At 30.7% G+C, this 14,370-nt stretch overlaps 1 protein-coding gene across 1 annotated transcript; it reads left to right on the top strand.

Annotated features, from left to right (window-relative positions):
* Positions 1-12,570: 12,570 nt before the first annotated feature.
* LOC105766094 (E3 ubiquitin-protein ligase RHA2A) lies at positions 12,571-13,564 on the top strand. Its single transcript, XM_012585419.2, has one exon. The coding sequence runs from the start codon at positions 12,764-12,766 to the stop codon at positions 13,253-13,255; it is 492 nt and encodes a 163-aa protein (XP_012440873.1). The 5' UTR covers positions 12,571-12,763; the 3' UTR covers positions 13,256-13,564.
* Positions 13,565-14,370: the final 806 nt, after the last annotated feature.

Below are 14,370 nucleotides of genomic sequence, written 5' to 3' on the forward strand. Positions count from 1 at the left end.
CAACATAATAGACGGAAAATTAAACGGAAAGATTCAAGTAAACTCATCCATGATATATGTATATGTTGAAACTAAAACACACATACCATAATTATGTATAATAGAACTTGAACCTAAATAGTCAAAAACTCATAACTTTCACCTTAATTAACAATTCGATTATTTTTAGTTAACATTTTATTTTCACTTATTCAATTTTAAGGTCATTAAATTTTAATCATAAATAACTTTTAAATAGTTTCTAAACTGTAAAACGACTTATGGTTAATAGAATTTTACATTTTAGAAATGTAATTACCATTTTGGATTTCAAAATTGGTAATCTCACATTCTCTACAATGTTAAAATTTCGGGATATAAGAATAACCTCAATACCACTTCTTTCTTAAATAGTCTTACATTTCACCGAATCTTAAATAAAATATAAGTATAATTAAAAACATTGAATTTTGACTTTCAAACACTAGTTTTCCAACACATTTATTATTGATTATTATATTATTTAAAATGATAATTTTGAGTTTTCAAAAATTTTAAAAGCCTATTGCGAAAATATGTTTCATATACAATATGACTACAAGCTCGGGTACAAGTGCTTGCACCACTTACCATTATGGGGCAAAGCCTAGAGAAGAATCTACTAGTAAACTTACAGTATAAGAAATTATTTAAGTCCAGTGTACTCCAACCCTCAAGGGAATTAAAGCTCCACCTTAGCACATTTAGTATGAACTCTTTTCAGATAACCTCTCCTACTAAAGGTTGCTAACTAGTCATTCAGAGGTGAATAAACAATAAAAATGCATTCAAAAAAGGTTCTTACCATGAACATATAACTTGTCTCTCATAGCATTCCTTCCAACAAATTAAATCCTTTACATATGAATTATGAAATCTCCCTTGATTAAGTTCAAAATATCTTCCATATAAACTGGGATAAAACCCATTTAATTTCAAAAGTTTTATCATGAAATTTATCTCCGAAAGCCTTGTCGAATATATTATCTTCAAGGTCTATATTTAATTTCAAATATCATGCTTGGACTAAGATTTGTTCATAACTTGTTGCTAAGATAAGGATAAGAACTCTTCAAGAATCATATTTGGAATAACGCTCTTCAAGGCCGCTAATTATTTACAATCAAACCACAACATAACTATTATTTAGACACCCTAAGTACATGCCAACACAAAGGATAAACATCACCACATTTGAGTTCGGGATCGTTGTTGGATGTTGAATTGGATATCAAAAGTTAAGTACCTAACCTGCGCACAAGAAACAAAACCGTACACTGAGTAAAACTCAGTGGTATTTCTATCATCCGAATATTTAAAGATAAGAAATTACAAATATACAATTGAAATATAAACACATATTAATATTTAATTATTACAACAACCATATCATATTTCATTTGTTTCACAAATATCTCAATTCTCATATTTGCTATATAAATAGCTTTTCACAATTTATTTCACATTTCATTATACAATTGTAATATCCATTCCATAGTCATTTCATGAGTATATAACTCATATATTTCATATATTTGCAACATATTTCACATTCTATTTTCAATTCACTATTTCACTTCCATTTCTCATACTATACCATTTCAATATCAATTATAAAACTTTATTATTCATTTACCCCTATTAACATGACTCGGACTCGGACGGATACACGGATCCAACCAAAACACACCAGTTTGGCACCCAGTGCCTCATCAGATAATGCAAAGTAATAAATTGACAACCAATGTCTCATCTGTTAAACCGGAGTAAATTGGCACCCAGTGCCTCATCGAATTAATCCAAAGTAGTAAATTGACACCCAATGTCTCATCGACTCGAAGTCGAAGAAATCCCTGAACTCTTCCAGTCCTATGGCATGCCATCTATATCCGATTCAACCCGATACAGTTAATAGGGTTTAAATTTCACATTTCAAAAGTAACCAATACCCAATATCAATTTTTCATATAATCACATAAATTCAATTCAAATCAAATCATCAATACAATCATAATATATGTATACCAATTCAACCAATTTCCATCAACTTTAACTCAATTCAATATCAAAATACCAAATACTCACCTCAACCACTTACCCTAAGCATTAAATCAAGATACAATAATTAATAACTAGATTCGGATTATAGAAATACAAACCAGGAATTTCGAGGTATTCCACGTCGACTTTATTTTCCCCTTTTTAATCGAGGATCCAGTACGATGTTAGCTACGGAATTAAAACAATTAAAACTCATCAATACAATACAATTCAATTTCATATTGCATATTTCAATTTTTACTCAACATTTGTCTAAATTCCAATTTAGTCCCTAAACCGAGACTAACTTTATTTCTTTACATTGAATCCTATATTTTTATTCAATTTCCACTTTAAACTAGATTTAACTCTCTAATTTCACTTAAATCCCTAAATTTCAAATTTTTCACAATTTAGTCGTTATTACTCAAAAATTACAATTTGTTCTACAATTTAACCCTTTTCATTTCTAACCTTAAAATCTATCAATTTAGTCCCTAATACTAAAATTATTCAACATAAATATCACTTAAAAACTTAATAATTTCTAAAATTTTGACATGGGTCGGGTAGTATTTAATATCGGGATTCCAAAAACATAAAAATTATAATAAAAAAGAACTAAATTGACTAACCAATTGAGCTTGAAACTTTGAACCCCTAAGGCCCTTCGTCTTTTTCCTTTTTTCTTTTTCTTTCCTTTTTCTATTCTGTTTCGTTTGGCTTTCTTTGTTTGTTTGTTTCTATTTCTTTTTTGTTTTTATTATTATTATAATATAATATGATATAATATAATATAATATATACTTAATATATACTTAATATTTAAGTTTTAATATTATAATATTACAATATATATTTTAACTTTAAAATTTTATAATATATACACTTATGCCACTTCAATTATGACCATTGGCATAATTGCTTCTTTAGTCCTTTTAGTTTTTCTTTAATTTATAATTTAACTTTCATCTTTTATACAATTTAGTCCTTATATCTAATTACTCATAATTCATACAAATTCACCTAATCAAATCCTAATTAACCACACAACTAGCTTCGTAAATATTTATTAAAAATATTTATGAGTCCAATTTACAATAACAAAGTCTCAGAAATGCATTTTTCGACACCCATGACTATTGAGTCGTTACACCAATCCTTTTTTTTGGATAAAGTGATTCTATGCTTATTCCATATCTCATCGAATTAATAAATTTGGTTGAGTTAATATTGTATACGCGAGTTGATTCTTTTAATAGAAAATTTTTGAAGTATTGTTTGTTGGGTAGTCGATTGGTCCCTCATAATCGAAAGTATTATTATCAGATGAGGATATTCTTTCTTGTATTCTGCAAAGAGCAAGTGTGTCGTGAGTGGCTACTTGGTGGACCTAGTAGAATCGGGAGTACCTCGGTTGATGGGCTTACAAGACTTAAGGGAGGTGTCAGTATAAGGTGTAAATAATCATCGAGCTCACCTGGGTGTAGTCTAAATGATACCATAATTGCAAGTAAGTAGCTTATATACTGCTGGTTGATGGTTGAAGTCCCTACACACCTAGGTGAGCTCTATAATTATTCAACGCCCTATACTGACACCTCTCCCTTGAGTCTTGTAGGTCCACCAACTAAGTTTTGAGATATTTTAATGTTTGGTAAATAAACCATCCCTAAAATTAGTTATTACCAAATATGGTTGATGATTTTTCATATTTAGTTTTACTATTTTTAGCTTTGCGCTTACTAATTTTAGCTATTGTAAAGCCTATAAAAGGCTAGAACCATTTGGAGTTATTCATCAATTCAATAAAAATCATTTTCTTTCATTTGAGTTGAGAGCTTATTTTTCTCTCTTTTTCTACTTGTAAGTGCAACAGTGGTATCAAACCCAAGTTTATTTTCGTTAGCCTAGAAAAGATTTTACTTATGGCCTTAAATAGTAGTTTTGTTCAAGCAGCCATTCCCTGTTTTGATGGTCACTATGACCATTAGAGTATACTGATGGAGAATTTCCTATAGTCAAAAGAGTATTGGTTAATTATTGAGGTAGGTATCGAAGATCATATGGAAGGAGAAACTTTGATGCATGCCCAAAAAGCAGAGTTCGAAACAAGAAAGCTGAAAGATTTGAAGGCAAAAAATTATCTCTTACAAGCTATTGGTCGTCCCATCGTGGAAACTATTCTTTGCAAAGAAACTTCCAAGGATACATGGGATTCCATGAAGAAAAGATTATCAAAGCTCTATCAAAGCAAAGCGAACACAACTTCAAGCCTTGAGGAGGGACTTCGAGACTCTACAGATGAAGGAAGGGGAGTCTATCACTAGCTATTGTGAAAGAACCATGGAGATTTGTAACAGAATGCGATTTCTTGGTGAGAAAATAAAGGATGTCACCATGGTGGAGAAGATTTTGCGCTTCATGATGCCTAAGTTTGATTATGTCGTTTGTGCCATTGAAAAGTCAAAAGACATAGATGAATTGTCTCTTGATGAGTTGCAAAGCTCTTTGTTGGTGTATGAGTAGAAGATGAATCGTAATTTAGCCTCTAAGGAACAAGCTTTGAAGGCTTCTACTTTTATTTCTTCTTTCAATTTTAGAGGAAGGGTAAAGGTAGAGGTATAGGTAGATGAAAAGGAGATCGAGGTAGTAGAGATGGTGGTAGCAGGAATTATAGAATCAATGATGACCAAAGTAAAGACAAAGGATGAGATTTTGATAAATCCAAGATAAAATGCTTCATATGTCAAAATTTTGGTCGTTATCATTTTGAATGTTATGCTTCAGAGAACAAGGAAGGAGAGACCTTGTTGATGGTGGTTCAAGTTGAAAGGAACCTGAGCCAGATGTTTGGTATGTGGATACAGGCTGCAATAAAAACATGTGTGGAAGTAAATCATCTTTTCTGTATTTAAATGATGATTTTGTTTCAATAGTCAAATTTGGTGATTATTCTACTGTGGATGTCATGAGAAAAGGTAACATTAGTATTAAAATCAAGAATAGTTTTGTAGAAACCATATCTAATTTTAAAAAAAAAACAATTTGTTAAGTGTTGGTTAATTGTTGGAAAAAGGGTATGTTGTCACTCTTAGGAATGGTGCTTGTGAGATTTCTGATCCATCTAGAAGAGTTGTTGCTATTGTGGAAATAAGTCAGAATAGGTTGTTTCCATTAAACATTGAGGCTGTTTAATCTTGTTTGATGGCGGAAGTTAAAGATCTTTAATGGTTGTGGCATTTTGTCTATCATCATTTAAAATTTGATGGTTTGAAGATACTTGAAAAGAAATATATGGTGATTATTCTTCCTTCAATTATCTCCCCTTGTAGCACCCTCATACCAAACCTGATCATTGGGTCAAGATATCAGAATGCTACATTTGTTGCCGAAGCAATGACAATTTAATTTCAATTCATTTTATCATTTCATTCAAGTTATTAAGATCTTTATACATTTCTAACACAATTCAAACTAATGTCTAAATTTTATACGAGCTTCTAACAACTCTTTTAATAATCTAAAATCAATCAAGGACTAAGTTGTAAAATTTCTAAAGTTTCAAGCTGATGTTGCAACATTGGAGGTTCCATGTTGCGACGTCACTTACTGTCTTATGTCGTCGCGACATGATAATTTTGACATCACGACATGCATTCTATTTTCATGAATTTTTCATTATTTCAATTTCCATCACCTAAAACCCTAATCAAGCATCATATTCCAGCCAATTCATTTATCATATCATTCATATAAGTTCAATTCCAAACACAATATTCACATAATTCATCATGAACTCATTCAATTAAGGCTAAGTTTATAAAATTAGCAAAGAGTTTCAAGTTCTGCCAATAGGTTCACCAAAAGGCTTATATTCACAACTAGACTTTACCTATGTACATGCCATAGCTAGTACCAAAATATTCAAAACATACTTTCTTCCAAGCTTGGGATGTGATGCGATGAGCTAACGTCGATTCTCCACTCTAACAATTCAAGTCTAACTTTTACCTATGCATTACAAGAATTAAACTTTCTATTTAAGGTTTAGTTAACGTTAGAAAATGTATAATTTCATAAAGCCAACACTAATAAATAAGGATTAATTTGTAAGGCTTAAATCACTTACCAAACCCGTTGATAATTTCCTCTTACCATGTTTCATTTGTATAGCCCATTGTAGACTAAATAGAACATATATTATATACAGAACAATCACAATACTGCACCAAAGTGCCACAACTCATTTGCACTGAAGTTCCACATTTGGATTGCACTAAAGTGTCACATTTTAATTACACCGAAGCGCCACTTTCATTTGCATGCATAGGATTTCCTAATGGCATACCATTCATAACCTACTAGTTCCCATCTCGTTTACATGGGCTTCTAATAAATTTATTCCATCCACTTATTCAAATGAAAACAATTTAAATTTTTTAATTTTTTACAATTTAGTCCTTATTATCATAAAATTCATTATACTTTGTAATTCAACCCCATTTTCAGTATTCATACATTCATTAATTCCTTACACTTCATTCATAGTCCAATCCAATTCATCATAAGTTCAATTCTTATTACAATTTTGTACACTTTACAATTTAGTAATTTTACTATTATTTCAAACTTATCAAAACAATTCTTCATATAATCAAAGTTAATTATATTTATCGCTACTTATTAAAATTTTACACACATAATATTAACATATTTTAATTAAATTAATTATTTTAGCATAATTCATACCCATTAAAATTAAACCAAAGTAAAATTCTTGAAGTACTTACGACCAATGAATGCTTAGAGGAAACATTTTTTCTTTCTTCACTCATTGGTTACTTCTTTGCCTTTATCACCAATTAATCATGTATTTTTCTTCTTTTTCCTTCATTTCCATATAAAAATGTAACATTTACTTATTAAAATCGTAATCAAATAACATATATATATGCTATTCAAATGAAACTAACATGAATTTCATAAAAAATTATCATTCTTACCTTGATCTCTTATAATCAAACCCTATTTTTATTTCCTCTCTCTTCCAAGATAACTATTGATACTCTTTTCATGAAATTAATTTGGATACTAGGTTTCTCTATTGATTTCACTAAGTATTCATGAAAGAAATTGAATGAGTTAAGCTTGAAAGGCTTGAAAATGGTGGAAAGGACTTGTTTGTAATAAAAAAAAACAAAAGATACAAAGGTAGAGAAAATGGAAGTGGCGTAGGAAATGGGGAAAGATGAACGATTTTTCATCATCTTTCTCAACTATTCTATAATAATGTCTTATTAGTTTAATAATTAAAATAACAAATATCAAAACATTCCACCAATCATGTTTTTACATAACAGTCCTTAATCATTACATTTTCCATAATTATCTTGTTTGAGTAATTACCATTTAATCCTCCAAGTTTCTCTATAATACGATCCATGAATCATATTTTATTTTGGTAAAATGAAATTTTAATGTTCTTACTTTTTCCTAAGACTTTTTTTCTCTTACAATTAAGTCAATACCTTGGATTAATTTCTCTTATTTCAAGAGTATTTTTAATTTTCTATTGCTCTAACTACTTTGTATTCTAACACTTAAAAATTCTTATTTTATCTATTTCTAAAATTCTCAAGTATACCTAACCTGACTTGGTATTGTTCCTAACTCAATAGTAAGTTAAGGATATCACACTCCCTTTCTAGTTTATGAAGAATTTGTTGTTGGCAAAAAAAATTGATCTCAATTTCCCAAAGGCAAGTCATGGAGATTAAAAGAGGTATTGGAATTGGTACATTTAGACATTTGTGGGCCAATAAATCCAATTTCTAATGGAGGTAAAAGGTATTTTATCACTTCAAAGATTTTTGGTGCATTTCCTATTCACATGTACAAGAGAAAAAAAGGAAAAATCTTGATGATAGAGGTGAGAAAGTCTTTCTTGGTATTAGAAAAACATCAAAGACATACAAATTATTCAATCCTATGATAAAGAAAGTCGTGATTAACTGAGATGTTGTATTTGAAGAAGAGAACACTTGGGATTGGGATGAAGCGCAACCTACTTAAGTCCTTTGTGATAATGAAGTTAAAGAAATGCCTGAGAATACTTCTTCACCAGCCACTGAAGTATTGCCTATATATGAAGAAGAAACTTGTGCATCAGCTAAAACACTTCGTCGTGTTTGAAGAAGGCTCGCATGGATACGAGCTTATGAGGTAATCAAAATTAGAGAAAATGATGATGCAATTGCCCATTTTGCATTATTTGTAGATTATGACCCAATAAGTTTTGAAAGTGTTGTCAAGGTAAAATAGAAAGAGACAATGGATGTTGAAATCGAAGTCATTAAAAGGAATGATACTTGGAAGCTGACTGATGGAGTCAAGTGGGTCTACAAGATAAAGATGAAGGAAAAATGGGAGGTTGATAAGTGCAAAGCATGCTTAGTAGCTAAGGGGTACAAACCAGAGTTTGGTGTGGATTACACAGAAGTTTTTTCCCTAGTTACAAGACATGACACCATCATATTGGTGATTGCTTTGGCAGCACAAAACTCTTAGCCTATCTTCTAGTTATATGTCAAATCAACATTCTTACTTGGATACTTAGAGAAAGAGGTATTTGTTGAACAGCCTCTTGGTTATATTAAGGTTGGAGATGAGCATAAAGTTTATCGATTGAAGAAAGCTCTTTATAGACTAAAACAAGCTCCACATGTTTGGTATGGTCGCATTGAGGGTTACTTTTTGAAATTAGGGTTTCAAAAGTGCTCATTGTGTGCTTATATGTTGATGATCTTATTTTTATTGGGAATAATAGTGCCTTGTTTGTTGATTTCAAGAAATCTATGATGGATGAGTTTGAGATGTCTAATCTTAGGACGTTGCACTATTTCATTGGCCTAGAAGTGATGTAATCTGATCATGAAATTTTTGTCCCCCAGAAAAATATGTGAATGAAATTTTGGACAGATTTAAAATGATGAATTATAGCTCACCAACACTCCAATTGAGTTTGGCTTAAAGCTAATTAAAGAAAGAGATGAGAAAAAGGTGGATAGCAAACTTTACAAGCAAATTGTAGGCAATTTGATGTATCTAACTGCTACGAGGCCAGACATTATGTATTTTGTGAATCTTATTAGCAGGTGCGTGGAGAGCCCGACTGAAAAGCATTTATTAGCTGCCAAGAGAATCCTTTGTTACTTGTAAGGAACCAAGGATTTTTTGGATTTTCTACAAGAAAGGTGAAAATTCAAACATGATTGGCTTCACTGACAATGATTATGTAGGAGATCAAGATGACAGAATGAGCACTTCAGACTATGTTTTTATGCTTGGCATAGGGGCTAATTCATGGTCATCTAAGAAGCAATCCATTATCAAGCACAAAAGCTAAATTTTTTGCTGCTACAGCTTGTGCTTGTCAAGCTATTTGGCTTAGGAGAATCCTTGAACAACTACAATTCAAGCCGAAAAGAGCCACTACAATTTTCTGTGATAACAACTCAACCATCAAGTTGTCAAAGAATCTTGTGTTGGATGAAAGAAACAAGCATATTGATGCAAAATATTACTTTCTATGAGATCTTAGCAATGAAGGAGAATTGAGCTAGAGTATTGCATAAGTGAGGATCAAGTTACTAATGTATTAACCAAACCTCTCAAGTTGGCATCATTTGTCAAAGTTCAAGAAAATACTTGGCCTTTAACGTCAAGTAGTAAATATGTATTAAACTAAAAGTGTACATTTAGTTTAAGGGAGGGATTGTTGAGATATTTTTATATTTGGTAAATAAATCATCTTTAAAAATTAGGGATTACCAAATATGGTTGAAGATTTTTTTGTATTTAGTTTTGCTATTTTTAGCTTTGAGCTTATTAATTTTAGCTATTGTAAAGCATATAAAAAGCTAGAACCATTTGGAGTTATTCATCAGTTCAATAAAAATCATCTTCTCTCATTTGAGTTGAGAACTTGTTTTTCTCTTTTTCTCTACTTGTACGTGCAACACCAAGGCACTCCCGACTCTATGAACTAGGACCACAGGGCAATTGCTCACGACACGTTGGCTCTCAACAGAGTACAAGGGACAAAATGCCCCCACGGAGGGATAATATCTTTGGTTGTTGGAGGATTGGTTGACTACTCGACAGATGACACTTGGAAGACTTTTCCTGAAGGAGTCGACCTCTTAAGGCTTTTATTGAGTTGATGTCACCCATCATCGGGTTTCAACTCAATTATGAAATTACCAAAAACCCTTATTTTTATAAAGCAACAAATATGCTTTGAAGATAGTTTTTTTAATCTTTTTATATAAATTCTAAAAAGAAAAAATACATGCACAAAATGAGATTTGAACTCAATACATCAGAATTTTCATTATCTCGATGTTATCAATTCAACTAAAGCCACATTACATACAAATTTGATTTTCACTAACGTTATAAAATATCAATTAAAATAATGAAAAAATTAACTAATTATTGATATAATAATAAATAATTTAGGTTATTTGATTTTTTATTTACATCAAATCTGGATTATCTATCCAATTGTCCATCCACTCCAATTTTATAATCACGAAAGTTCTGTTAATGAATAAATAAAGGGTTGAAGGCCACATTTCCGTCCAAGCTTTATCAATAGCCGACATTCATATTAAAAATACATCAAAAGTATAATAATAGTAAGGAACTTAATTGAGAATGAGGTCTTAAAACTCTCTTAGCCCTTTAGCATTTTGTGCGCTGTTGTCTAAAGTGTGAACACACATGAATATTAACTAATGTTGATGAATTAGGTTTTAGAATTATTTATGACATCTGATTATATATATTCAATTAGTTGGACAAAAGGTAACCATGTTTATGGTAAATGGTGCATTGCATGTGCTTCTGATCTCCCACTTATTTGGGTCACACTCCCACCAACATACATTTCTATGTCCATATTTGAGGACTACAATTATATATATACACACACTAATTAATCGCTTGAAAATGTTTTCTTCTTCTTTATATCAAATATCCAACCTGAAATGCATAAGTTGCAATCAAAACAAAACATACCTCTTCAAACCAAATTCATTTATGAATTATTTTACTTATAAGTTACTTTATTTTAGAAATTGAAGTAAATTAAATCCCATGTGATGGCCTAATAGTCAATAGTGTTCATCACCTTAAGTATAACCTGGGTTCGAGTTGTGCTAGTTGCGTTAGTTGTTCGAATTTTATCCTGTTATTGTAATTCAAAAAGAAAAAAATATTTGAGTTTACCCTATTATTATAATTCAAAAAAGAAGAAGATAAAGTTAATTTTTAATAAGACTAATTTGATAATCTCAGTATAACATATGGAGCTGACCAATACTTTGACCAATAATATTGTGTCATGTAACATATTTTCATGTCATATTAAATTTAAATTGGAATTTTACAAGATTATAATCATTTCAATTTTTCTCTTTTATTTAATTGAAATAAACGGAATTTAAGTGTGTTAAACTTATCATCAATGAAGTAAACCTAATAATTGCAGAGAGAATTAAACTTAGATCATGAGTCGAGTTAGGTCGATGTTAAATTTTAGGTCTATTTCTTAAGTTTGGGCTCGACTTGACTTAAAAAATGAGTCTAAAATTTTATCTAAGCTTAGTCCAAATAAAAAATACTAAACTTGAGTCCAATTTGACCTGACTGTATTAAAATTTTATATTATTTTTATATAAAAATAAATTTAAAAAATGTAATACATCAAATATACTAAAAATATTAAAATAAATGTTTCACAACAAATTTAAAATATATTAAAAAAAGTATTGATACTTGTTAACACTAATAGTTTCAACTTAACAAACAAATGCCTCTAAAATTGTAGGAAAATTAACAATAAAACAAGAGTTATACAATATCCAAACAATAACAATAAGATAGTAATAATATAATAGCAAAATGGTAATAAAACAACAACAAACAGCAGCAAAAAAAACTTTTAGACAAATCGGGTCGAGTTTGGGCAAAAAATTCTTATTCGACGCCTGACCCATTTAGAAACAGGCCTTATTTTTTATCCAAACTAATTTTTTGGGCCCATATTTTTGCCCAAATCCTTTTACTTTTCAGGCGGACCTTCGAGTCTGAATGGGTGTCCCGACCCATGTTAAGTGTAGAAATAATATAACTGCTAATCATAAAAAATATAAAAATAATACAAATAGGAGATCATAAATTGTTGGGTTTTCAAAATATTATATAAATATATAATAGAAGAATAGATAGATGAATGAAAAATTAAATCTCAAGTTACATAAAGAATAAGAATAGGAATACAGAAATACAGAAATACAGAGCTTGTGATGTATAGAACGAAGTTAGTATTAAAGCATGGAAAATGGAAAAAGGAAAAAGGAAAAAGAAAATAAACAATTTCAACAAGCGGACCCCACCACACATGGCCTTAATCTCCCGTTCTTTAGCCGCTCCTCTCCTCTCCTCTTCTTTTCCCTACATCATCTCTTTCTTCTTTTCTTCTTTCTTATCGCTGTATGCTTCTATTTCTCTATATAAAATCTAATCTCTTCCATTCCACCTTTCAACTTATAAATATATATACACACACACATATTACATATTACTACTCTTTTTCTACAAATTCACTTCCACATTTTCTGAAACTAAAATAAGAAAGATGGGATTACAAAGCCAGCTGAGCGACGTGTCCTCAGATTCGATCCCGCTTCTTCTCGTAGCAATAATCGCTAACTGCGTCGGTTATCTCCGAAGACTCCTCTTTGGTTCCCTCCATTTGATTGGCCTTCTCCCTTGCCCAGACCAGCCCACTACCATCGACGATGTTGGAGTCCTTGGCTCCGGCCTCGCCAGTCTCATCGTACTCGCCGAGCAGCTCAACTTAAACAAGGCTTTCTCCTACAAATACTGTGGCGGCGGGGGAGGAAAGGGCTCTGATTGTGTTGTGTGCTTGTGCAGCCTAAGAGATGGGGAGCAGGTGAGGAAGCTCGATTGCTGCCATGTATTTCATAAGGATTGCTTTGATGGTTGGCTTGATCAACTAAAGTTTAACTGCCCGGTTTGTCGATCCCCTCTCAAAATCGATCAGCGCGTCGGTTTCACGCGGAGACGCGTCGGTGAAGATTTGCTTGCCTGGTTTTCTTTGGGTTAATTAGATTCCGACCAAGATTTTAGAAATTCTGGTATTTTTGCCCCCCCCCCTCCTTTTCTTAGGTTCCGGCTGGATTGGGTATTATTTTGTTTTCAACTATTTGTTTTGAGAGGGTTGTCATTCAACTTTCTTTCTTACAACTATTTTTCTTTTTCTTTTTAGAACCCTTTTTCTCCATCGTAGGGTTTTTTTTTTCCCTTAGGAATTTTTTTGAAGAATTTTCTTTTTCACTGCTGTAAATAGTCCTTTTTTATTTACTTTTTTGTATTTTTTTTGTCCAATAAGAAAATAGTTATCTTTGTGTACAAATTATCAAGATCAGATTGCTATTTATTTACATGAAGTAGTGAGGGTAAAGATGCTTTATGATTTTACTTTTATGGTAATCTTATTAATTTATTATTAAGGTAAATAAAAAAGCATATTTTATGTGATATTGTTTGAAAAAGAAAACAAGAACCCAAGTTGTTTTAGATTTCAAGATAATATTAAGATAATAGGGAGAGAAAAGAACATTTAGAATTTATGGTAACTACAAAACAGGTTAAGTTGAGATATTTTATAAATTAGAAAAAACATATTTGATGTAATAATTGAGTACCATGTATAGGAGTTTCTTTATCATGTCCCTAAAATGAGAAATTATCATTTAAATCTTTTAATTTTTTAAAAAATTTAAATTAATAAAAATTAAAAATTACACTTTGACCTCTTTAAAATTATAAAAATTTGATTTAATCTTTTAAAAATTATAATGATATATACTATATAAAAATTAAAATTTTATTCGGTTCCCTTAAAAATTGTTTTGGCTTTGCCCTGAGGGATCTTTATGGAGTTATTTCCTGTAAAATGTCATTTTCAATTTTCTTTTAGGTCTTCACGCGTGTAAAAAATAGATTAAAATTGGTTGGACGGATATATTCTATTTTGATTAAAGTGGTTATTTTAGTTAATTGGAATTGAATAGATTGATTTACTCAACTAACCAAATTTATATTAAGATCAAAAGAAATTTAAAAAAAAAAAAAAAGGATTTATCCTATCAATGTTAAGTTGGATAAAGGAAGTATAGTGTTTGGGATGAAAATCATGAATGACGCCATAAATTACAT

Source organism: Gossypium raimondii, chromosome 5 (genome assembly GCF_025698545.1).
Source record: "Gossypium raimondii isolate GPD5lz chromosome 5, ASM2569854v1, whole genome shotgun sequence".
NCBI classification, from domain to species: Eukaryota; Viridiplantae; Streptophyta; class Magnoliopsida; order Malvales; family Malvaceae; genus Gossypium; species Gossypium raimondii.